This window comes from Saccopteryx leptura, chromosome 9 (assembly GCF_036850995.1).
Source record: "Saccopteryx leptura isolate mSacLep1 chromosome 9, mSacLep1_pri_phased_curated, whole genome shotgun sequence".
Taxonomy (NCBI): Eukaryota; Metazoa; Chordata; class Mammalia; order Chiroptera; family Emballonuridae; genus Saccopteryx; species Saccopteryx leptura.
The window spans coordinates 9,067,320-9,092,708 of NC_089511.1; the positions used below are offsets into that span (position 1 = coordinate 9,067,320).

General features: G+C 52.0%; 1 protein-coding gene across 1 annotated transcript in view; it reads right to left on the minus strand.

Moving 5' to 3' along the window:
- CES1 (carboxylesterase 1) overlaps positions 1-16,818 on the minus strand; it is a 33,035-nt gene extending 16,217 nt beyond the window's left edge. The window contains exons 1-4 of the mRNA XM_066350255.1: positions 16,632-16,818; positions 6,335-6,539; positions 2,968-3,112; positions 1,334-1,467 (exon numbers count right to left, since the gene is read on the minus strand). Of these exons, the coding sequence (XP_066206352.1) occupies positions 1,334-1,467; positions 2,968-3,112; positions 6,335-6,539; positions 16,632-16,683 (536 nt within the window). The 5' untranslated portion in view covers positions 16,684-16,818. The remainder of the gene's footprint in view (positions 1-1,333; positions 1,468-2,967; positions 3,113-6,334; positions 6,540-16,631) is intronic.
- Between the last annotated feature and the right edge of the window lie 8,571 nt (positions 16,819-25,389).

A 25,389-nucleotide genomic window follows, 5' to 3' on the forward strand; every position in this document is an offset into this window, starting at 1 on the left:
TGTGAGGTGCTCTTTAGATGCGGGGTGGAGGTGGCAGGAAATAGTTAATTTTGTGCATTTGAGTTTCAAAGGATAAGGTGGGGCTAAAAATAGGAAGTGTGAAAAGGCCCCCTGAGGTCACTCAGGGAACCAGCAGGGACACAGAGAGAGTCCTGAGGAGGAACAGTCCCTGAGGTTGGAGGTGGCCAGGAGCCAAGAGAAGGAAGCACTTCAAAGGTGTGAGGGACCACGTGTGGCTGCTGCCCAGGTTGGGGCACGAGCTGTGGTGTCACTAGTGACCTCGCCCAGGACAGCCCAGGGGCTTGGTCAGAGCAGAAGTGTGAGGGACCACGTGTGGCTGCTGCCCAGGTTGGGGCACGAGCTGGGGTGTCACTAGTGACCTCGCCCAGGACAGCCCAGGGGCTTGGTCAGAGCAGAAGTGTGACTGGTGTGGGCAGAGGTGAGACCGGAAGATGAGAAAGCGTGAAGAGCAGATGGGGCAGCTTTAACGTCACAGGGAGCAGGGAAGGGGGCCAGAGGTGAGAGACAGGCGGCGTCTCAGTGCAGCCGAGGCATCCTGGGACTCCACTCGCCCGGGATAACCCTCCTCCAGCCCAGCGGGTCTTTCCAGGGAGACCCCCACACCACCTCCAGCCCGCCCATCCGCCATCTCAGGGTCAGAAGTCCTGGGGCCGGCGCACTTCTAAACTCTACTGGTCACTGTGTCCTAAGGAAACCTGGTTCCTGTCTCCACAGAGACTCGGTGGAGGAGGCTCTAGCCTTGACTCAGCATATGCCAAATGCAGAAGGAAACGGGGTGAGTGACCCCGACACCCCCCCAGGGAGGGCTGTCCACTGCAGTCAGACGCTCTGAAGGCCTCGCAGCTCCAGCCACACGTCCCGTCAGCCGTAAGCATCCAGGGGCTCCCGCCCTCAGCCTGCCCTTCCTTACTTCCCCACGAGACGAGACGTAAGAGGTTTCAACTGCTGCTCTAACTGCCGTGCCGCTGGCTGTCATTTCCGAGGTGTGCCATGCACTGTGGCAGCACAGGGAAAACGGAGGTGAGTGTTTCAGAGAAGGTAATGTTTGAGTTGGGCCTTACAGGATGAATAGGAGTGCGTCAGCTAGAAGAGGCATTCCAGGCAGAGGGAATGACACAGGCAAAAGCTCAGAGGCCAGTGGAGCAGTGTGGCTGGGGAGTGAGGCGGTCGAGGAGTGCAGTTCTGAAGGGATCTGGATGTCTTACTGGAGAACTTGGCGCAGATCTCCTTAGCGGCTGACATGACCAGAGCGGGGTGCTAGCACCCCCTCTTCGGGGGGCCCATGTGCAGTGAGGAGAGCCCAATCTCTTACCTGAAGAATCCCCAGAGGCCCAGGCGGTACTGAATGGTCACCACCACCACATTTTCATGGGCAGAGAGGACCATCCCGTTATAGATCGATGCTCCGCCTAACACCAGGCCACCTCCGTGGATCCACACCATCACCTGGACAGGAAGGAGAGAGCCACGCTGGTTACAGGAAGCGCACGTGGGAAGGACTCCAAGACGCTGTCTGGTTTGGTCACCCACTTCCTGACCATGTCTCAAGGACGCCATTCTCCGAAGTTCATCAGCGCCCAGGAAACTTCGAGCAGGCCGAGAACACCGTCATGGAAACAGCCCGGGCTGAGGCTGTCACCCTCTCCCAAACCCACCTGTCGTCCTCATGCCTGGACCCCACGCCCAGCTCGGTACACTCTGCCTGTGGCAGCCCTTCTGTGGCAGCCTGGTCACCTCCTGGGTGGTTAATTAGTCTCTCGTGCGCCTGAATGGTTATCTCAAGAAGCATACGTGCCCCCAGCAGGACTTCTTAACATCCTTTCCTCTCCCTCCTCTGCATCCCCAAACCCCACCATCCTCCAAAGCCCAGTCTAAAAGCCACCTCCTCCAAGAAGTCTTCAATCATTTGGCTAACATGATCTTAAAACTTAGAGAATTTCATCAATAAGAATTAAGGATGAGCGTGGATGCAAGAAGTTGTAATGAATGGCTCTCGCATTTAAAGAGCTCACTTTGCAGGGAAGTGAGAGTGGCTAAAATAACAATTCCATGATTATTTTGTTAATGAAAAAAATTAAAACCTCTTAACAAGAACGATGGGCCAAATATTGTTCTAAGCACTTTAAAATAAACCCTCCATGTGGTAGACTACTGTTGGCCCATTTCAGAGACAGGAAGACTGAGGCACTTAACCAAGGTGGAGCCAGGATTAAAACCCAGAGCCTAGGCCCTGGCCGGTTGGCTCAGCGGTAGAGCGTCAGCCTGGCGTGCGGGGGACCAGGGTTTGATTCCCGGCCAGGGCACACAGGAGAAGCGCCCATTTGCTTCTCCACACCCCCCCCCTTCCTCTCTGTCTCTCTCTTCCCCACCCGCAGCCAAGGCTCCATTGGAGCAAAGATGGCCCGGGCGCTGGGGATGGCTCCTTGGCCTCTGCCCCAGGCGCTAGAGTGGCTCTGGTTGCGGCAGAGCGATGCCCCGGAGGGGCAGAGCATCGCCCCCTGGTGGGCAGAGCGTCGCCCCTGGTGGGCGTGCCAGGTGGATCCCGGTCGGGCGCATGCGGGAGTCTGTCTGACTGTCTCTCCCGTTTCCAGCTTCAGAAAAAAAAATACAAAAAAACCCCCCCAAAAACCCAGAGCCTGTAGTCCCAGAGCCTGTGTCCCTAATAGAGGTTCTCCTGCCTGTGGTTTCCCAGAGCACCTGTTCCCCCTAAACCTCTGGCCTCTGTCCACCACCAGGCAGAGGGACTGCGATCCATCACCCCGGAGCGGAGGCTGGGTCAAGGTATGGACAACTTGTGCTCCTGCGGTCACGCGGCCCGGCTGTGCTGGGTAAGGGAAGCCCTGGACCCCTGAGAAAGCCATGATGGTGACACTCCACCCCACGCTGCCTTCCTCCTCCCTGGTCGACTCCAGAAGGTTCTCTCCGATGCCGGGACGCGCCACTTACTGGCAGCCTGCTCTTCTTCGTCAAGTCAGCGGGAGTGTAAATGTTCAGGTACAGGCAGTCCTCAGAAAATGTGAGAGGAACGGGGTCCCAATTGTTGAAAAATATCTCTGAGATCGCCTGGGCTGTCACCGTGTCCTGGGAGCACCTGGGAGGGGCAGGGAGAAGGGACAAGTCCTGAGGTTCAACCAGAGCTAAGACAGAGCCGTTTGCTGTGCTCAGGCTGGTCTTGGACCAAGAGCTCGAGGCCTGGGCAGAGGTTCTTACCACAGGGAAGGCGCTGGAGTGGACAGGAAGCTATCGGGCTGGGGGGGAGGGTTCACTAAAATCTCCCGGGACCACACACAGTGAGAAGGCCTGGCTCTGCTCCCCGTCCTGGAGCCTTCTGGTGCTCTGGGTCAAGGACAGGACGCTGCCTGGCCGCTGCCCCTCCTGGGAGATGACAGTCCGCGTGCCCGGGGAGCAGCCCTGTTCTCGGCGGGGCTCCCATGGTGGGTGCAGGGTGATCATGTTCCTCCACCAGGTAAACCAGGTGGTCTAGTCCACAGGAGACTCCCATTAACCATCAGAAGTCACTCAAATGGCAGCAGACATTTGGGGCCCGTGACAGGTCAGGGGTGAAATATTTGTAGGGCAATGTCAGGAGAACTGATTTGCTGGGTGACCTTGGGTGCTCCGGGCCCCAGTCTGCCAGGTCTAAGTGAGGGGCGTGCTTTCTGGAAGGACCTCGCTGCGCTGACATGCTAGGATTCTATCATCAACCCGTCCATCCCAGGCAAGCGCCTTGGCTTGCCCTGGTAACAGACTGTGAGGAGCCAGCACAGATGGCAACTGGTGACATCCATCGAGTCCTCCCAGTGTGCCTGGTGCAGAGGACTCCTTAGGTCCTAATTCATTTCGTCCTCACAGCAGCCCCATGACACCAGTTCTATTATTATCCCCATTTTAGAGATGAGAATACAGAGGCACAGAGGGGCTATAAAACCTGCCTGAGGTCACACAACCAGTAAGAGCCATACTACACAGTGCTTATATTTTCAAGGCCATTATGAACAACATCTCTGTGTCTCAATGTACCCAGTACCGACCAAGAGCAAGAGATGTAATATTCCTATAAAGAAGAAATTCAAATTCAAATGTCAAAAAAAAAGGGAAAAAGAGGTCCTCACTAGTATTCAGTTGCAGAATAAATAGCAAAATCATATATAATTATTATTATTAATGACATTGATCATGTTAATCAGAATTGAGTAATTAATAAGTTAAGGTGTTAATAATAGCCATAATTATTTTGCCTATTTAATAGCCAAACGCCATTTTCTTAGTAACCCTAAGCATTGCTGTAGACTTGGTGAAGGAAGGTTTTCATATGTCAATGGAAATAGTGTGGCTGGAACATTTCTAGAGGAACATTTAAGAAAAGGTGCATACTCTTTGACACAGAAATCTCGTCAATTAGAACTTATCCAGAAGTATTCATAAATGTGTGTCAAGATTTAGGGACAGGCTGTTTATATTATCAAAAACATCAAGAACAACTTAAGACCCTCCCCCCAAAAAAAGACAGGGTAAATAAACTACGGTCTAACACCCAATGTAACACAGCTATTAAATGTCAGGCTATGACATTTAATGACATAGAATGATGTTCATGACAAACTACTTATAAATGAGCAACGCTGGCATCCAAACAATCTGTGTACTGTGCTTCTATTTTTAAGGGAGAAAATATGCAACAGATAAGAAACGGGAAAAGCCCTGGCCAGTTGGCTCAGTGGTAGAGCGTCGGCCTGGCGTGCGGGGGACCCGGGTTCAATTCCCAGCCAGGGCACACAGGAGAAGCGCCCATTTGCTTCTCTACCCCCCCCCCCTCCTTCCTCTCTGTCTCGCTCTTCCCCTCCCGCAGCCAAGGCTGCATTGGAGCAAAGATGGCCCGGGCGCTGGGGATGGCTCCTTGGCCTCTGCCCCAGGCGCTAGAGTGGCTCTGGTCGTGGCGGAGCGACGCCCCGGAGGGGCAGAGCATCGCCCCCTGGTGGGCAGAGCATGGCCCCTGGTGGGCGTGCCCGGTGGATCCCGGTCGGGCACATGCGGGAGTCTGTCTGACTGTCTCTCCCCATTTCCAGCTTCAGAAAAATACAAAAAAAAAAAAACAAAGAAACGGGAAAAAACTATTTAAAATCTGCCCAGCCGCTCTCTCTAGGTGATGGAGTCATATCTGACTTTCATTTCCTTACGTTTACTTACCTGTGCTACCTAACTTGTCTGTAATAAGCAGGCATTACATTGGCAGTTGGAAAATAAAAACGGAATATTATTTTGAAAAGAAAGAAGAAAGGAAGGGAGGGAAAGAGAGAGGGATGGGGAAGAAGGAAGAGAGAGGGAGGAAGAAGGGGGTAAGAGAAAGAGAAGATAAGACGAGAGAAGGGAAAGGAGAAGAGAACGGAAGGCTCTCGCCTGACCAGGCGGTGGCACAGTGGATAGAATGTTGGACTGGGATGAGGAGGACCCAGGTTCGAGACCCCGAGGTCACCAGCTTGAGCGCGGGCTCATCTGGTTTGAGCAAAAAGCTCACCAGCTTGGACCCAGGGTCGCTGGCTTGAGCAAAGGGTTACTTGGTCTGCTGAAGGCCCCCGGTCAAGGCACATATGAGAAAGCAATCAATGAACAACTAAGGTGTTGCAACGAAAAACTAATGATTGATGCTTCTCATCTCTCTTTGTTCCTGGCTGTCTGTCCCTGTCTATCCCTCTCTCTGACTCTCTCTCTCTGTCCCTGTAAAAAAAAAGAGAGAGAGAGAACGGAAGTCTCTGGGGCACACCAACCATTGCTCTGCTTGCGACCAGGTAGCTAGACACACCTGGGAAGTGAGATGTGCAGGGTCAACACCCCACCGCACTCCCACCCACACGCCCCCTGGCCCACCCACTCCCCCAATACGGCTAAGTTCCAGACAGGACAATAAATAGAATCGTTACTTCTGATTCCCGTCACCTGCTCAACATTTCAATTGTTTTTTCAGAAAATCAAATTTCTATATAAATGTTATCATTTTCTAACATACCACATAATTTACTTATTAATTTGCATCTTGTGTATTGTCTAACTCTCCCTGTTAGACCGAAAGCTCCATGAAGGTTGAAATGTCTCATTCACTAATGGGGCCCAGGAACCTAGAACATGCCCGGCCCATAGTAGGTGCTCAATAAATATCTGTTGAATAAATATTGTTGAACAAAGGGCTCTGGAATGTTCTCAAGGGCCTGTCGGATCTTAGGGGTTTCAGAACGCTGGATAAGCCGCTCAGAGGCTTGCCGCGGCAGCTTCCTGCCTGCCTTGGAGGCAAGCACCCCACGGAGACGCCAAGGCTTACATAGGAGGGTAAGAGGTGGTGTTCTTCACGAAGCTCCACGGTGCTGCAGGCTGTGGAGGGGCAAACCTCAGGGTTCCCAGGGGAGGCTTGGCAAAGGGGACTCCCAGGAAAAGGGCCACAGGCTGTGCAAATCCTTCGACGCTGACATACTTCCCCAGGACTTTGCCCTGCACGGTGTCCACAACAGGCGGCGGAGGTGGGTGCCCTGCGGACGTCGAGAGAAAAACGAGGACACGTCAGCGGGGAAAGGTTTGAACTCGAGTTCAGGAGGGTCTGGCCACCTGTGACCCTGAATGAGTCCCCCTCAACTCTTAGGCCTCCGTGTCTTCTTAGGCAAGAAGAGGAGATGAGGTGGGGACTGTCCTTTCTGACTCACAGGGTTCTCCTCAGGAGCAAAGGGGGACTGGAGGTAGAAGAGCATCAAAGGAAACATCAGCGCAAGGGGCGCTGCCGGGCGTGCACGAGACCCCCAGTGCCCGCTCTCAGGAGCCCCTGCAGACCCTTACCCACCCGAGTCCGGCGCTGAGCAGCGCGCCGGGTGACGGGGTGAACAGGAGGCGGCCCCTCTTCTCAGACGTCGGGACCTCAGAGGGAGAATGAGCCACGTACACACCTGACCACACTGCTGGGAAGGAAGAGGACCGTGGCCGGTGTCCTGAGGTAGAAGAGGGAGCAAGGCCCGCTGACTGGTGGCATCATGGAGGCGGTGACCTGGGTGCTGGCACTTTCAGTGGGGAGGACTGGACAAGAGGAGACGGAACAGGGGGTACAGAGGTTTAAAGCTGAGACAAGAATGTGCCAAGGCGAACTGAGACACCACAACGCAAGACCTGCCCGAGGAAGACAGAATGACCGGTTGGGCCAGAGGGATCTATGGGGCCTGGAAAACCACCTCGGAATAGGAGCGGTTCATGCCTGGGAGGCTGTCGCAGGCCAAGCGAGGGGGTTGGGCTCCGCTGAGTGGGTAAGTGAGCAGCAGTGAACGGCTCTAGAGGCAGGAGAGCACAGGGTCAGCTTGAAGGGCTTCTTCAGGTGGCGCTGACCAGGGTCGCTGAGAGGGGGCAGGCATCAGATTCCTGCCTGTTCCATCCTCTGGAGCAGACGGTTCTTCCTCACGGAGCTGAGTTTACCTCCCTGCCGCTTCTATATCAAGCCTGGTTCCACCTGCCAGGGACCACCCCGAGCTTCCAGACACCCGATCGTGCCCAGCCTCACACTCCTTCCGTCCATCCCCAGGAGGCCCGGTGGTTCAAGCACGCTCCTTCAGAAACGGTTTCTAGCCTCTCATCCTCCCAATCGCTCCCCTTCAGATACGGTCAAAAAGCCAACATCTCCTTCAAAGCGTGGAGCCAGAACAACAAAGAAGAAGAACCCAGATTTGGTCTTTCAGAAGACGACCGGTGGCACTGGAGACACCGCACGCAGACGCAGGTGCCGCACAGCATCCGCGTCCGGTGCCCTGAACAGACAACCCCACCCCGGGGCCATTCAGGCGGTCCTCCTTCGCTGCGGTTGCTGATTATTACAACGAGCAGCGAGACGGACTTCCTGGGAAGTGTGCACATCAAGGTATCAAGGGGCGGAGTCATTGCAGGTGGCTTTCCACGTTTTCTGCATTGAACAGAGATTCTTTTTTATAATGAGAAGGATCCTTCTATGAGTAAATCCAGTGATGTCTATAAGGAACTTCGAAGACGCGCTTGGTCCCTGACCAGATGTGGGACACGGAAGGGAAAGGGGAAGATCAAAGAGTTGACTTGTGATGCTGAGTAAGGTCCGTTTCAGACAGGTGCAAAGGGGAGGTCAGGAAACATCTGGGCGAGAAGATGCCACCGGAAGTGGGCCCTTTAAGACCAGAGGGGGCCGGGTGAGGGGGCAGGGCGGAATCATCTACCTGAAGAGGATGGTGCAAACCACGGATGTATGTGACGTCACTGAGGAGGCCAGTGTGCGAGAGAGGAGGAGACATCTCGGGAAAGCTGCAGCTGAGACTAAGAGCCATCAGAGCAGTGGGAGGAGGCACCGTGCTGGGGGTGGGGTGGCGGTGAGCACCAAGTGCTTCAAAGCGGGGAGGGGGGGGCAAGTCTGAGAAGAAACCAGCCTTGATAAAAGCCTAGCCTCTGTGAAGTCAGTAATAACTTTCAAGAGACATGAAGTGCACAGGCCCCCTAACTGGGAAAGGTGAAAAGGGTGGGTGGGTGGGTTGGGAGCCCTACACAATAATGGTAGCAGCAGCAGTTACCAGACAGGGTAATGCAATGTCTATGTGTGGAGCACTTCCTATGTCCCAGATGGGCATTCTGGTTCAATGAATCTTCCCACGAGCCTTGCTAGGTGGACATTAATATGCCCATTTTACAGATGAGGAAACCGAGGAAATGGAGGCAGCCAGGATGGACTTTTCTTTTTTCTTAGGTGAGAGGAGGGGAGATAATGAGGCAGACTCCCGCATGCGCCCCATCCGGGACCCACCTGGCAACTGCATCAGGGGCCGATGCTTGAGTTCTGAGCTATTTTTAGAGCCTGAAGCTGCTGTGCTCTGATGGAGCTATCCTCAGCACCTGGAGCCATGCTTAAACCAATGGAGCCATTGGCTGTGGGACCGGAAGAGGAAGAGAAAGGGAAGACAGAAGGGGAGAAGCAGATGGTCACTTCTCCTGTGTGCCCTGAACAGGAATCAAACCTGGGTCATCCATACTCTGGGTTGACGCTCTATCCATTGAGCCATCAGACAGGACCAGGATGGACTTTCTAAAGAGGGAAATGGGACGGTCCTGCCAGGGGACAGCCAGCAGGTGGGGAATATTCCACTCCTAACCTGGCTCCCTTCTAACGCTGCCCTGAGCACCGTCCCAGGCCTCTCAGAGTGTACACCACAGGAAGAAGGGAAGATCTACACGGGGCCTGGGCTGCCGGGGCACTGATGGCCGCCGCCCTGTGGATCCAGGAGCCAGAGAGAGTACAACCACGCAGAAACCTTATTTTCTTTAATCTGGCCTTTTTTTCCCCTTTGACTCAACCTAGCCTCACCCAGTGCCCTGACTCACCTCCCTCCCTCTCCCCGTGCTTAATCATTAATCCCTCAGGACAACGGGGTTCTTGGTCAGCATCCAGAAGTCTTAGGGACATGGTCCTGGGACTAATGAGACAGAGTCTTCAATCAAACCAAACATAATGTCTTGGCCTTAGTTGTGTTTCAGCTCCGGACCCAGGAAAGCAGAATGATCCCACAGAACAAATCCTTGTGAAATTGGGCAGAGTCACTCCATGGCTGACGTGAAGACCAAATGCAAGGATCAACGGCCCCTACCCTAGTGCTCACCAATCAGGAGAGACCATGACCCTGACTCTCTCAGTCACCATGACTAATGATTTTTTCCCCTTATATAACCCATGCCCTGGAAGCCATTGGGGAGCCAGGTCTCGGAGCATGAGCGACCTGTGACTCTGGGCATGGCGCCATCCCCTTGATAAACCTTTACCTTCCTGGCTACAAACACCCGTTTCAGTTTCATTGGGCTTAGACGCACACAGGCAAACGGACCCCTTCAGTTCAGTTCACAAGGTCCCAGAGCACAATCTTAGCGCCTGTCCCTCTCTGAGTGTCAGTTTCTGCATCTATAAAATGGCCTGGATGTGTTCTAAGGTCCCTTGTGTTAACCGTGTCCTTTATTCTCTGCACTCTGATGCACTGACTGACACTGAGGTATTGCTGACTCTGCAGGGACTGGCTCCCCGCCACCACCCCCGCCCGAGTTAACCAATCCCTAGCGACAGTCACGAAGCTGCCCTTCCGGCCGCCAGAATCTGTGACTGCTCACCCCTCCCTTCCACATACAAACACTGTTCTCTGGCTCTCACACCCCAAGCTACTATCATCCTGCCCTAATCCCTCCAAGGACAGGTACCTGACAAAGGCCATTGAAATGGCCTATTTGCATATCTTAAACCTGCTTACCCTGCAACCACTATAAAGGCTCTTGTCCCACAATTCCTCTGTTCTTCCTCTGCTTCCCGACTCACCCAGCGCTCCACCTTGTGGCCACCACGGTGGTGTGGCCCCCTCTCTCCTCTTGGGAACTGGGAGGAACGAGCTGTGTTTTCAATGACAGTGGCTCTGGATCGGTTGGCCTTCCCATGAATACGCTATGAATATGCTCTACCTCAAAACCGCCCCTTTATTTATGGACTCTTCCATGGCCCTTCCTTCATCCAGGACATTGTGCTCTTTAGAAAACAAACAACCCATTTCATCCTCACAAGAGCCTCAGGAGGGAGGCAATACTGCTGCACCCCCCCCCATTTTAGAGAGGGGAGAAGGAGGCACCGAAAATCAAATGCCTTGCCCAAGGACACCCAGCTACCAAGCGCGGAGCTGCGTCTGGAACACACGCCCTCTGAGGCAGTATTAATATTGTGCTAAGCCACTCGCCACGATTTGGCCATATCTGGACTCATAAGCAAGTGGGGAAGTAAACTGAGCTCCTAAAAGTCCTAGTCCATGGGGCACGCGGTTAGCGGGTGGTCCCAGTGCAGGCAGTGGGCAGTGTGGTCTCCAGTGTTCATCACCCCTGCGTCTCCTGAGGGCTTGGGGACTGTTTGGGGACTTGCCGGTCATGCACCGGTCACACCTTGGCCCTGTAGGCATCTCCCCCACCTTGTTACTGTTCGGTCGGTCTGGGTCCAGGGCCCCCTACCAAAAGCCTCAACCAGCCAGGTTGAACTTGAGGTGACTCGGCACATGGGGGCAGTCCCACAGCTCTCCACCTGAGCAATCCTGACTGACACCTCTCCTCCGCCCGGCCCTGGGGCAGCCTGCCCGTTAGTCACCCCCCATCACTTAGCACCCCCCCCCCATTGTTTAACTGCCATAGGTGATAGAGGTTTCCTGCCTGTGGAGAGAAATACAGCCAAACTCAGTGCTATCTCGGATGAGGCCACGAAGGTCTCAGCCCATCTGTGTGCAGGTGCATGAATAAATTTCCTATAAAACTCATCAAGCTTTGTGTGGTCCCCACCCCCTTGGCGACCTAACATTTGGTGCCGAAACCTGGTAGGGTCCCATGTGAGCAGCACCCCGGTGTCTGACCACCTCAGGCTTACCTCCAAATCCTGCTCAGGGTCATGGGCCCAATCTACACCTGCTTCTTCCCTCGTGACCCTCCCAAGCCAGCCAAGGAGGACGCCAGATATGGGAATATCTCTTCTCCGTTGCTGATTTCTCTGTCCACACCGGTCATCAATTCCAGTGAGTACCCTATGATCCCTTCTGCCATGTCTTCCCATTTGCTCTCTCCCAGTGCTGGGATGGAGGACTCATCCTCCTCCGGGCTTGGGACTCCTTAGGCTCGGGGACATCTGACCTAAGGAACTCCCCTCTCTCTCCAGGTGGCTTGGCTCTCATTGGGGATACCTGCCCATCGAGAGCCTCTTCCGGGGATCATAGTCAATCACCAACCTCACCCTTAATCCCATAAGGGCCAAGTTTGCAACTCTGCTATTAGGCTTAACAGGTTTTATTGGCGTGTCATGCCCCTGTCTCTGTACTGTAGTTGACTTGTTTGTATGTAGTTCATTTTGGTTTGAGAGCTCTCATCCATCCCTCTGTCTGTCTGCAATTCTTGCGGTTCTTTGCACGCTGGGAATGCTCTCTCTGCGGCCTAGGCTTTGTGTCATCTGTCCCTGTAAAGGTCATTTGCACTACTGGTTGGTGTGAGCTCAGTTCTAAGAGCTGTGTGTCTCAGTCCCTCCTTCTGGAGGACCTAGTTTGCAGATATTCATTTGTTTGAACTTTGTGTCTTGAACTTTGTTTTAAAATAAGTGGCTTAATCTCGGTTCCACCCAAGTCCATGCGGCCCTACTCTAGCTGACTGATCAACTTGAAGCGGGACCTGTTTTTCCAGTCCTGGGCCGTATACCCAAGGCTTTATGGCTCTTGGGCAGGACCCTAAGCTGTGCAGATCTCTGTGTAATTGCTACACAGCCTGAAAGAAAAATATATCCAGATAGAAATACTCCTAACATGGGTGAATGAATTCGTAAGTACTTTGCCCACATTTGGGTGGCAACCCAGTCCTTGAGGTATTAAAGACAACTGTCCTTGTTTCATGAGTCAAGTTTTACAGGACCTCAAAGCCCATCTCATCTTATCTATGCCATCATTTTTTTAAATGCAAGTTTTTGGAAGGTAAATCTTATTTAAAAGAGAAAAAAATTGCCCTGGCCGGTTGGCTTAGCGGTAGAGCGTTGGCCTAGCGTGCGGAGGACCCGGGTTCAATTCCCAGCCAGGGCACACAGGAGAAGCGCCCATTTGCTTCTCCACCCCTCCGCCGCTCCTTCCTCTCTGTCTCTCTCTTCCCCTCCAGCAGCCAAGGCTCCATTGGAGCAAAGATGGCCCGGGCGCTGGGGATGGCTCTGTGGCTTCTGCCTCAGGCGCTAGAGTGGCTCTGGTCGCAACAGAGCGACGCCCCGGAGGGGCAGAGCATCGCCCCCTGGTGGGCAGAGCATCGCCCCCTGGTGGGCGTGCCGGGTGGATCCCGGTCGGGTGCATGCGGGAGTCTGTCTGACTGTCTCTCCCTGTTTCCAGCTTCAGAAAAATGCAAAAAAAAAAAAAGAGAAAAATATCGTAGCCATCTGAGCAGATCTATCTGCTTACATCTGCTGTCCCTTTCTAAATTAGTGAGTTTTGACAGTAATTATTGACTGTCTAGATATTTTGAAATAACACGTAATACTGAAACACTAATTGCGAGGTAAATTTTAGTTCACCTAACTTCGGCCTTTTTTATTACAGAGAAGCTGGAAAATACTTCGGTAAAAAGGGACATCAGGAGGAGAATTCTAACTTCAATAATCGGGAAGAGGAACAGAGCAGAGCACACACCCAGGCCAAGGTGGTCTCCCAGAGAGTAAAACCACAAAAAGACCCTAAAGGCCCCCAAAACCTCAGCGGGGACTTTCCGACCCTCCCCCAGAAGCTTGCTTTAAGTGCAGACAGGAGACAACTGGAGCCACTCCGGTCCCAATCCCAGGCCCCCGGCCCCCGGCCCTCTCGGGGGTGGTGCGGGCCATTGGGAGTCAGACTGTCCAGGAGCCCCTCATGGCGGTGCGGTGAGGGGCTGCCCCTCCCCAGCCCCGGCCTCTCCCCAGCAGGGGCCTGGATGCAGCAGTGCCCCGGGGGAAGAAGACCAAAGGGGCCCTGCCTGGACACAGGCCTCCACATCACCATCCCAACAGCAGAGCCTCAGATAACTCTGCAGGTCGCAGCTAAGGCCATTTTTTTCCTATCAAATATGGGGACCACTAATTTGGCACTCTCTAAATTTTGGGGGCCACTGTCTCTTTCCTCCACCTTGATTACTGGGGCCCACAGTCTTCCCTCCATCCCACTGATCACCCCCACCTCCTCTGTTGTCTAGGCAGCCACCCCTTTACCCACTCTCCCCTCATTATTCCCAGCTGTCCAGCCCCCACCCTAGGATGAGATAGTTGGTCCAAATTCAGAGCCTCCCTTATACTAACACCTCAGCTCTTCAATTCAGACCCCTCTCTCTCTCCTCCTCCTCCTCAGGACCCCGGAACATGAAGAGTTCTCATTAGCTCCTCCCCAGATTATCCGCTAGTCAGGGACACACCCACCCCGCCACCATCGGTAGCCCGCCACCATCTCCCAGTACAAATTCCATTAAAAGACCCTCCTTCATACCCGTGTCAGCCATGAGACTCCTCCTCCCTAGAGAGCCGGAAGGGCCTACAGCCCCTTATTGCTCATACAATACCTCCTGGAGCCTACCAACCCACCAGACCACGCTCACATTTTACCAAAGAACCAGAGGGTTCCTATCACCTAGTTCGGGACCTGAGGGTTATTAGTCAGGTGGTTCTCCCCGTCCACCTGGTTGTTCCCAATCCCTACGCTATCTTATCCTTCACCCCCCCCCCCCCCAGTACTGCCCACTTCACAGTCCTGGATCTTCAGGACGCTGTCTTCACCACCCCCTACACCCAGACTCTCTAAACCTGTTTGCTTTTACCTGGAGCGATCTCATCTCACTAGTCTCGCCATCTCACTTAGACAGTCCTCCCTCGGGGCTTCCGAGACAGCCCCCACTTCCTGGGCCAAGCCCCGGCCTCTGACCTCTCTGCTTCAGGTCTAAACCCTGGTGTGCTTCTCCAACATGTAGACGAGCTCTTTCTCTGCAGCCCGCTTGTCAGTTATCACAACAACACACCATCGCCCTTCTCATCCTCCTAGCTGAAAAAAGGGTTACAGTTTCCCCTAAAAAGGCCCAAATTTCAATTCCCCAACTCACTTACTGAGGACTCACTATCACTCCTCAACACAGAGCGGCAGCAACTGACCCAGAAATAAACCTCATTTCCTCCTCAAAAACGAGAACTTCCGTCTTTCCTCAGACTTGCAGGTTAGTTTTGGATCTGGATTTCCCGGCTTTGGCCTCCTACCTAAGCCCCTCTATCAGGCGACTAAGGGCCCCTTATCCGGGTCCCTAGATCCCACCTTAAGTATTTCTCCACCCTTAAAAAACTCCATCAAGCCCTAGTCTCAGCTCCCGCCCTTTCTCTCCCCGATCTCACCAAGCCCTTCCTGATGAAAGGCAGGGAATAGCTGCAGCCTCTGAGGACAAGATCTAGGCAGGGGTCGGGAACCTATGGCTTGCGAGCCAGATGTGGCTCTTTTGATGGCTGCATCTGGCTTGCAGACAAATCTTTAATAAAAAAAAAAAAAAATAGTAATGTTAAAAGTATAAAACATTCTCATGCATTACAATCCATTCATTTCCTACCGCTCATGTTCATGGATGCGGGTGGCTGGAGCCAATCACAGCTGTCCTCCGGGTCAACACCAAATTTTTATTGGATCATGCGTAATGTACGCGGGTCGTTGTATGGCTCTCACGGAATTACATTTTAAAACATGTGGCGTCCGTGGCTCTCTCAGCCAAAAAGTTTCCCGACCCCTGATCTAGGGCCAAACCTGCAAGTCCTGACCTACTGATTCAACCAGCTTGAGATTCCTGTGAAGGGATGGCCGACCCGCCTGCGGGCTCCAGCAGCAGCCGCCCTCCTCACCCAAGACAGCAAAACGCTCAGCCAACCACAGCTTCTTTCCCCCCACAACCTTTCTGACTCGCTGTCTCACCAAGCGACACGGACTCGCCCTCCTTCCCGAACTCAAGCCTTTCCTGTCGCCTCTACATGTCACCCTGGCCAAAAGCACCAAACCGAGTCCTGCCGCTGTCCTGGCCTCTGCCTGACCAAGACACCGCCCGTCCGTGTTCGGACATTCTTTATTTCAGAGCGCCTCTCTTTTCCCCACATCCCAGACCGACCCGTGCTTGATGCGGACCACACCTGGTCATCCGTGGCAGCTCCTCACACACCAGAGAATGTGAGCAGCTGGGTGTGCCGTGGCCTCCCTCCACCAGACCACTGAGGTCGGGTCTCTTCCCCGAGGGACCGCATCCCGACAGGCTGACATCAGTCCAACACCTGGGACCCGGGGTTAGACAAAACCAACTGGAATGCACGGCTACCCCCCACAGGTCCTGTAACCCTCCTCTTCCTCGCTTTAATTTTTGGACCCTGTCTTGCACGCCAGGGGGGGACCCTCCCCCTCTTCTTTTCTCCAGGACCGCCTTAGGGCATTTACAAACCAATCCACCAGAGAGATTAGGCTACGTCAAGCCCTGCTTCAGTCCCCTACTTCATGCCGGACCCGAGCAGGGTCCTCAGAGGACCGACATGGACAACCAGCTGACTCCCATCCATCCCCTCCCCCTAAATGCTTCAAAGACCCTCGCCAGCAGGAAGTAGCTTTGGAAGAAGAAACTTTTGCTCCTTTTCCTTCAACAACAAAAGGCTGGAAAGTTCGGTCCGGGTCCTAGGCCCTCTACCAAAACCCACAACCAGCCAGGTTGAACTTGAGGTGACTCGGCACTCCGGGGCCGTCCCACAGCTCTCCACCTGAGCAATCCGCCAGGCCCTGGGGCAGCCTGCCCGTGCCTGCTCCAGTCCACCTCTTATCTGAGCGTTCTGTTCCTCAGCACGCCCTCCCCCGACTGGTCCGCCGCTACAGGTGACAGAGAGAAATACAGCCAAACTCAGTCCTACGTAGGATGAGGCTAGGAGGATCTCAGCCCATCCGTTCAAAGATGCATAAATAAATTTCCTATGAAACTCAGCAAGCCTTGTGTGTGACCCCGCTTTGGCGCCCTAGCAGTCACCAGACACGGATTTCCAAATGTGCCCCCACGGTCTGTGTTTCGGAAGGACTCACCCCACGCCTTGGAAGTGGCGAGAGAAGCCAGGACCAGAACGCAGAACCACATCGTGGAGGGACAGCAACCCCTGGAGGGCCTGCAAGTCTCTGTGCGGCTCTGAGGGACTGTGCAGTCCGCCTCTCAGCTCCTGGCCACCCCCGTTCTTGCCTCTGCCACCTTTTAGCCTAATCAGGAGCCAGCAGAAAAGCACAGCTTCTTCTAAAGTTTGCTCAGGCCGGCTATTGGGGCCTCGAGGCCACGCCCCTTTTCACTGAACCAGCCAGAGCGCTCAGATTACCATTAGCCGGGAGTTGTCAAAACAACTTTGTTACATAAGGTTTTCTCCCTTGGGGACATCACTCTTACTACGCACTGAACGTCCCAAGGCTGACACAAGCAGGTGCCTGTACACAAGGCAAAGCTCTGGTCTGACGACCCTCAGAACCAGCCTGAAAACTTCATGAGCAAGTCCTAGTCCCACAGCAGCCTAACCAGGGAATTTAGGACAAGTCCTTTAACTTCCTGGGGTGTGGACTTTGTGACAGCGTGAGAGTCAGTCCCCAGAAATGAGCGCTTCTCTAAAAACTGCCCTGGGCCTGAGTCCTCCCTTCTGTCTAAGAAAGACACTCGGGTCATAAAGAGCACCCACATCTCTAGTCTATCCACATGAGACAACTGGGTTGTTGTCTAAGCAAAGAGGCTATTTCTAATCACTTACACATCACACACACATACCATCACAACACAAACACACATGCACTGGCCTTTGTAACCTGGAAACACAGTCCTGGCTATTATTAGCTTATAAAGATAATAGGGTGCTGTATTAGCAAAACAGAGAATTTGAAGATGAATTATTCTTCCGACCCCACTGTTCAATCACACGCCTGTTTGTGACACCAACCTGTTCTGCATACGGAGGCAGCCCCCTGCAGACCTCACGGTGGCTGGCTGCAGCCGGGAAGCCCGTTCCTGGCTCACGGCCACTCTACAGAAGTGACGGGTGAGGGTGCAGTCCCCCACGCCCGAAGCCAGACCTCAGCTTTGCTCACGTGCACAGTCCCCTTGTGTCACGTTAGCTGTCAGCGATACAGAGCTTGCTGTTTCAGTGGCACTTGATTGGGGGAATGTGGCTTCTCCTTTGGGCAACTCCCCAAGGTTTCCCAGGCGGAAAGAGATGACCTGGAGAGTAAAATCCCAGGAACTGGCCTTAATTCCCAAGTGGTCGGGCAGGTCCTAGAAGAGAAGACGCCCCTGGGGGCTCCACATCCGCTCCCCAACCTCTCCATCTCCATCAACTTACTCAGCTGGGATATGGAGAGCATGGACTCCAGCAAGCCCTGGACAAGGGTGAGTCCGTGTCCCCCTGGGCCCTTCCCTCGGCTCGGGCCATTCATCATGGCGTTAATCGGCATAGATGTCATGGTGGAGAGCAGCACACCAGGAGACCAGAGGTTGGGAAGCCCAGTGGTTGAAATTAGGGGTTTCTTTCTGGAAAGGTAGTGGTAAGAAGCAGACGGGGCCTGACCAGGTGGTGGCGCAGTGGATAGAGCATCAAACTGGGACACTGAGGATACAGGTTTGAAACCCCGAGGTCGCCAGCTTGAGTGTGGGCTCATCTGGTTTGAGCAACACTCACCAGCTTGAGCCCAAGGTCGCTGGGTCGAGCAAGAGGTCACTCACTCTGTAGTAGCCCCCTAGTCAAGGCATATATGAGAAAGCAGTCAATGAACAACTAAGGTGCCACAACAAAGAATTGATGTTTCTCATCTCTCTCCCTTCCTGTCTGTCTGTCCCTCTCTCTGTCTCTCTCTCTGTCTCTGTCACAAAAGGAAAAGAAAAAAGAAGAAGAAGAAGCAGACAGGAGCTACAGGACAGGTGATCTCTCGTGCACTCAAAATTCTTTGACTCTAGATTTCCACGACATTTTCCAGCGCAGCCTAGACACAGGTAAGTTTCTGGAACCTCGGTTATTCTCATGCTACCATTACACTTTTTTATTTTGCCATATCAGCATACCATCTGTACTATTATTAGCAGTTTTCTTTCAATGGGTAATTCTCTTTAATACCCCTCATTCAAAAAGAAAATGTTATATTATTCCCATAAATGGAAGACCTGTATAACTTGCTACGAATAAAGGGAGGCATGGAAAAGTGTGTCATTGCATTTTTAACAATTAAAGTGATGTTAAAAATAAAAAGTGGATGTGAAAATATAAGTAATAACACCTCTAGTTGATTTACAACAGTGTGTACCCGAAAATAATTTTTTCAATGAGAAAAGTAGATTGCGAGTGGTCAGTAATATAAGGGCAGAGACACCTTGCTCACCACCATGATCACTAGTTGGGCGGCCAGGCATTGACTGGCTTGAGGTTTAATGTGACTGCGGCCAATTCATTGAGCTTCAGAGAATGTTTCCTTTTGACAGTCAGATTATTGGGCATAAATCACTTTCTGTTCACAAATCTCAAGGAACTTGATGCTATGTTGTAATTCAATGGTAACTCCCTGGGGACGATCTGGCCCTAGGACTTGCTGAGACAGAGCCCTTGTAGGAAATTTTGGACTGAGGTTAGGTCCTGGGGAAGAGAGCTGCTCCCTCCACGGGCATAAATGGTCATCTGACATGGCACACACAGCTGGCATTCGTGCCATCTCCATCGGACCATCACGTGCAACCTCCCTGTTTAGCTCCTGCTATGTAAGCATGTATTGTGAAATTAGGGTAAGTGATGGTAGCAACAGCCCCAGGATTTCAGCGGTTTATTTTTTGCATATGAAAAGAACCGGGGTGCTGTTCGGGTCAACCAGGTGGCTCTTCTCCATATGGTCACTCAGGGATCTACCAGGAGGTTGGCAGACTTTATTCTGTGAAGAGCCAGCTCTTCACAGAAGAGTGTTTTAGGCTTTTTGGGTCATAGGGGCTCTATGGCAACCACTCAACTCTGCCATTGTAGCAAGGGCAGCAGAGACGATACCAGGAAAATGAGCAGAGCTGGGTTTCAATAAAACTTTACTTTAAAAATAGGTGTTGGGTTGGATTTGGCACATGGGCCAGAGGTTACTGATCCCTGTTCCACATGGTGGTGGCTTTGCCACCTTTACCTCCTGGTGTCAAATGTCGTGGGCATTGATTGCAGTCAGCTGGAGGGGAGAGGAGCATGGAGCAGTGGCCGTGGGGGCCCGGGGCCCTGGGCTAGGCCTGGGTGTGGCACTCCGTATTTGCACTCACATTCCACTGGAAGAAAGAATTTAACCGCAAGGCAAGTCTAATTGCAAAGAAGGCCAGGAAATGTGATCTGGTTGTGCGCCGGTGATGGTGGTGCTAGGAAAAGTCCTTGGCAGGTGAAACGGGGAAACAGACAGAGGGCTGACAAAACTGGCCGAGCAGTCTCCAGCCAGAACCAGGTCACCAGGACAGAAAGCCCAGGTCCGAACAATGGCAGAACCGGTGCCAGACCTCACCCCCAGCGTGGCCTCTCCTCCCCAGCATTTCCCTGCTCATGGCATCCAGACCCTCCCCTGCCCTTTCCTCCCCGGAGATAACGTGTCAGCCAGCCCTGGGTTTTAGCTCCAGGCCTAGAAAAGCAGCAGAACCAGGTGGGCCAGGCAGCGGTGCCAGCTGCAGTGACTCATGACCCCCTGCCACGGCTCTGACCAATTCGCGGAGACCACAGCCCTGAAAGGACTCACCTGGGACAGCTGATGAAGACCCTATTGAGATCCCTCCAAGACCTCCCCGTAAAACCCCACCTTTAGAAAGTGGAGAAGAGCACTCGAGACAGGGAAGCCAGTGTGTGCCCTCCTTGGGTCTCCTTTTCTGAGTAACCTGTCTTTGTCCTAAGCTCTAAGTTCATGAGACTTGCGACCAGGGGATCAGAAGACAGCAAGAGCTCGATGGGGGCTAGTCCCCTGAGCCTGTCCCCAAGTCCCCCATTCTCAGACTCTCCTGTGACCTGACAGCAGCCCTGCCTTGGCTCACTTTTTAATCTTAATTTTTTTTTTTAAGAAGCTTAGGCTATTGCAGTAAGATTTATATGAGGTTAAAATAGAAGGTTGCTCACAGGTACTCTGTGTCTTGGCTCCATTTGTCCCGCCAAGTTAAAAAGTCCAGTCTTGTCTTCAATAAACCCAGCATAACACCCAAAACCCAGATGTTCTGCATCCTGGTTTAGCCCATATCAAAGCTTACGTTAGTCCCGGCATTGCTCAGAGCCTGTAAAGCAGCCCTGCCTAAGTCTCTCCCATTGTTTCTTCCACCGCAAGCCCTCCTTGTTTCCCTGACCCCAGCTTTAATAGACATTGTGGGTCAAATAAGTTTGTAAATATGATAAATATGTTGGCTCGTTTATAGTTTGCACTGGGTGTGGGAGACAGGCTGTAAGCATGCAGGGTCATTATAGCCTAAGGCTTAGTTTTAAAACTAAGCTTTTCCCCACACCCTTGACTGCTGCGTGATAGGGGGTGGTGCACTCTCATGAGGAATCCTATTTATGCCTCAGATAAGTGACTTTGTATTAGAGACTTTTTAATTTATATATTGGATTAAAGGTTTTGATCTCTACACTATAAAAATGGGGCTAAGGCTGGGGCTGGGGTTGCAAGGCCCATGGAGCAGAAGGCGGCTGTGATGGTGGCCCTGGCTACTGGCTTTACATTTGGCATAGTCTGTGGCAGAATTCAATACAGATGAGTATGGAGCCACCATCACCTTTGAGCGGTGGAGTAGAGGACTGGCTGCTGTTATGGTTCCCCATGGCTGTCCTTTTGGGGATTGTAGGCTGGCTGACTTTTACAGCATGGGTGAGGAAACCGAGAGCTCTGTGAAAGAGGCTGCCCGGGACCTGCAAACCAAGCAGTAGAAGGAGCTGGAGCAAACATGGGAGAAAGAGATGCCAACCCTGGAGCTGGAGCAAGCACCAGAGAAGGAGGCCAACCAGGTTCGTGAAATTCGCTTGGAAATGGAGCAGCCTCTGGAGAAGGAATCACAAGTTCATGAGTTGCAAATTGCCCTGGATGCTGTGAAGAGCCAGCAGCGGCAGGAGGCCGGGACTGAGGCCAGGGGCCCATCAGCGGAAACTGATGTTTTCAGTTCCTCTTTGAAGGATGAGGAGAATTGGGCTGGAGTTGTGATCTGCAGTCTCCAGAAGGTGAGAGCCCAGCAGCAAGGAGTACCTACTATGCCCCTGGTGGGTCTGTGATTTTGGAACAAAGGGGTGGGTGCATCATGCTCTCTGGAGCAGAGATGGAAATGCTGACTGCCATTGCCACATGCTCCTCTTTGGGACAGTGTAAGACCTGCCAGGATGGCAGGGATGAAGGAGGTGGCTGAGGCCCCATGTGCGTGGACTGATTCCTGGACTATGACCAGAGTGGGCACTGGCTCCTTTGTGGAATGGACTTATGGATTTTGGACAATGTGAAATACCCTAATGGGGATAGAGGGCGGCTTTGTTGGAGGCCCTCCTCCTGCCCTGGGAAGCTTTTCCCATGGCTAGAAAGAAGTCAGAGAACATTTTGCGCTTTTGGCAAAGTGCTCAGAGACTGGTGAAATGTACCTTTGTAATTGTTGAAACTGTATGATTTGTGCTGTTGTTGCAATTTGTGTAATGTGCCTAATTTCCTTGTGCAGGAATACCTGTGCTTTAGATTGTAAGCAAGCAAAAGTGGTGGAATGTGGGTCAAATAAGTTTGCAAATATGTATATGTTTGCTCGCTTATAGTTTACACTGGGTATGGGGAACAGGCTGTAAACATGCATGGTTGTTATAGCTTAAGGCTTAGTTTTAAAACTAAGCTTTTCCTCACACCCTTGACTGCTGCTTGATAGGGGGTTGTGCACTCTCATGAGGAATCCCAATTATGCCTCAGATAAGTGACTTTGTATCAGAGACTTCCTTATTTGTATATTGGATTAAAAGTTTTGATTTCTATACTATAAAATGGGGCAGAGGAGCCCATGCTGGAAGAGAGCAGAGAAAGGCCACATGGAGGAAAGGAGAAGCAGCCAAGATGGTGGACTACTGAAGGAGAAGCCAATTTATGCAGATTTTGTGCATACAGAATGAGATGGGGAATAGAGGTGAGTAAGGCTGGTGAGGTAGAAACCTTTGATTCTAGGAAACTCAGATAAGTCAGTGACTTTGGGAGCCCTGAATGGAAAGGGAAGTGTTTTCCCACTGTGTGTATTTCTTGCCTGCTGGGTGCAATCTAGGATTGAAGCTAATGGCCCACTAGTTCTTGGCTCCATTGTTTCATTACCATCTGTCCGAATCAAGTGTGACCTGCATGGGCCAGGCGGCTGTGATGGTGGCTGAAGATACTGGCTTTACAGACATCCTCTCAGAATCACCTGGACTGTGTTGTGAAATCCTTCCTGCACAAAGTCAGGAACCCACACACTGCTGGCCGACCCCAAAAGTTTCCTTCAGAGAGAGCGGCAAGATGGTGATGGAGTAGGCGGATGTACCAACTTCCACTTCCCAGAACCAAAGTGGATTACAATTTAATTTTAAGAACCATCATCTGGAAAAACCAACTTTGGACTAAATTAAGAGGACTCTTTAACCAAGGAACACCAAAGAAGCCACACAGAGCCTGGTAGGAAAAGCAGAAATGTGGAGAGGGCTTCCCAGCTCTTCAGAGAAAACGGCAGCCCGGAGAGACTCCCGTGGTGGGAAGAGAGTTTAATGGAGAGAGGAGGTCCTGGGCCTCAAGAACAAAGCCCCAGCCTGCAGCCCCAGATCCTAGAAGAAGCGTATGGACAGTATTTAGCTGTGAAACAAGTCAGGATACTGTTTGTGAGAAAGAGACAGATTTCTCAGACCCAGGATTCTTCTTAAAGGGATTGCACAGAAAACCTCTTTCACAACCACTCGCCCGGGGCTCTGGGGGATGGGGAGAGAGGAGAAGACCAGAGTAGCAAGAAGAGAGTGTAATCTAGGAGGCACAGGCATAAACACTTTGAGGGACAGCCACCCTAACCCCTGGGCTGAGTCACTCCCCAAATCTGAAGTGAATATTTCCCCTGGAACCAGCAATACCAGCAAAGGGAAGCAGGACACCAGCCAAACAAGCTCTTCCATGGCACTCAGAACAGAATTGCTTAGAAGGAGGGAGCCTTAAGGAATATAGTATTGAGTGCTAGGGTCTGAGGTGCAATGCCCCCAACCACACTGCTGGGGGCTCACCGGAAGGTAGGAGGTGGCAAGACGCAGAAGCGTGGTCCTGTCGGCAGGGGCTGAAGACAGGCCAGCCATGACTGAGGCCTGGCATGAGCTCAGTCTTGTCCGGCAGGGGCAGAAGGGGCACACAAAAGTGGTCTGACTGGCTGAGGGCCTGCCTGCAATCCTGCCCACAGGGGAAAGGTGAAAGCCTGGGATCTGCAGAGACCCACAGCTGAGTGTGGGCACGCAGCCCTGCACAGCTCACTGAGCTGGGACTTGCAGCCTGACGTGTGAGCACAGCTCCATCCATGGGGGCGGGGAAAAAGCCTGGGAATAGGTGGAGACCCGCAGCTGAGCAAAGCTGCTCACCCCTGCCCACAGTACTCAGGTTTGTGGCCCGGGTATAGTGTGCAGCCCCACCTGCGGTGGCGGGGTAAAGGCTGAGGCTTGTAGACCCGGGCACATGAACAAAGCCTCTCTCATAGAGGAGAGGTGGAAACCGGAGCAACAGTCAGAGCCGGCCAGTGCCGGCAATGCCCATACTTGAATACCCAAGGCAGCGGCAGAGGGGGTGGTGGGCCTGCAGACAGACTACACCTAGGGAACACAGAGACCAAACCCTTCTTATACATAGACAAAATGGGAAGGCAGAGAAATGCAACCCAATTGAATCAAGAGAAATCCCCAGAAAAGGACTTGAATGAGTCAGATATAACCAAATTACCAGATGTAGAGTTTAAAATAATGATTGTTAGGATGCTCAAAGATCTTAGAACAACAATAGATGATAATAACAAACAACTAAATAAAGAGATAGCAAGTATAAAAAAGGATATTGAAATAATAAAAAAGACTCAATCAGAAATGACAAATACGATATCAAAAATGAAGACCACAATGGAAGAAATTAAAAGCAGGATGGATGAAGCTGAGGATCAAATCAGCGAGTTAGATGACAAGATAAACGAAGACATGGAAGCAGAGCAGCAAAAAGAAAAGAGACTCAAAAAGTTTGAGGAAACTCTAAGAGAACTCTGTGACAACATAAAAAGAAATGACATCTGCATCATAGGGGTTCCTGAAGAAGAAGAGAAAGAACAAGGGATAGAGATTTTGTTCAATCAAAGCATAGCTGAAAACTTCCCTAAATTGATGCAGAAAAAAGTCACACAAGTTCAAGAAGCACAGAGAATTAATTCCATTAAAGAGAAACCCAAAGAAATCTATACCAAGACACATCATAATTAAATACCAAAGCTAAGAGATAAAAGAGAAAATATTAAAATCTGCTAGAGAAAAAAAGGCTATCACCTACAAAGGAGCCCCCATAAGGATAACATCCAACTTCTCAACAGAAACAGCTGAGGCCAGAAGGGAATGGCAAGAAATATTCAAAGTAATGTAGAACAAGAGCCTACAACCAAGACTACTTTATCCAGCAAGGCTATCGTTTAAAATTGAAGGAGAAATAAAAAGCTTCCAAGACAAAAAAATCTCAAGGAAAACCAAACCAATGGTACAAGAAATGTTAAGAGGCCTGTTGTAAACAGATCAAAGTGGGAAAAGAATATAGCAAAAGAGGAATACAGCTTTAAAGAATAAAA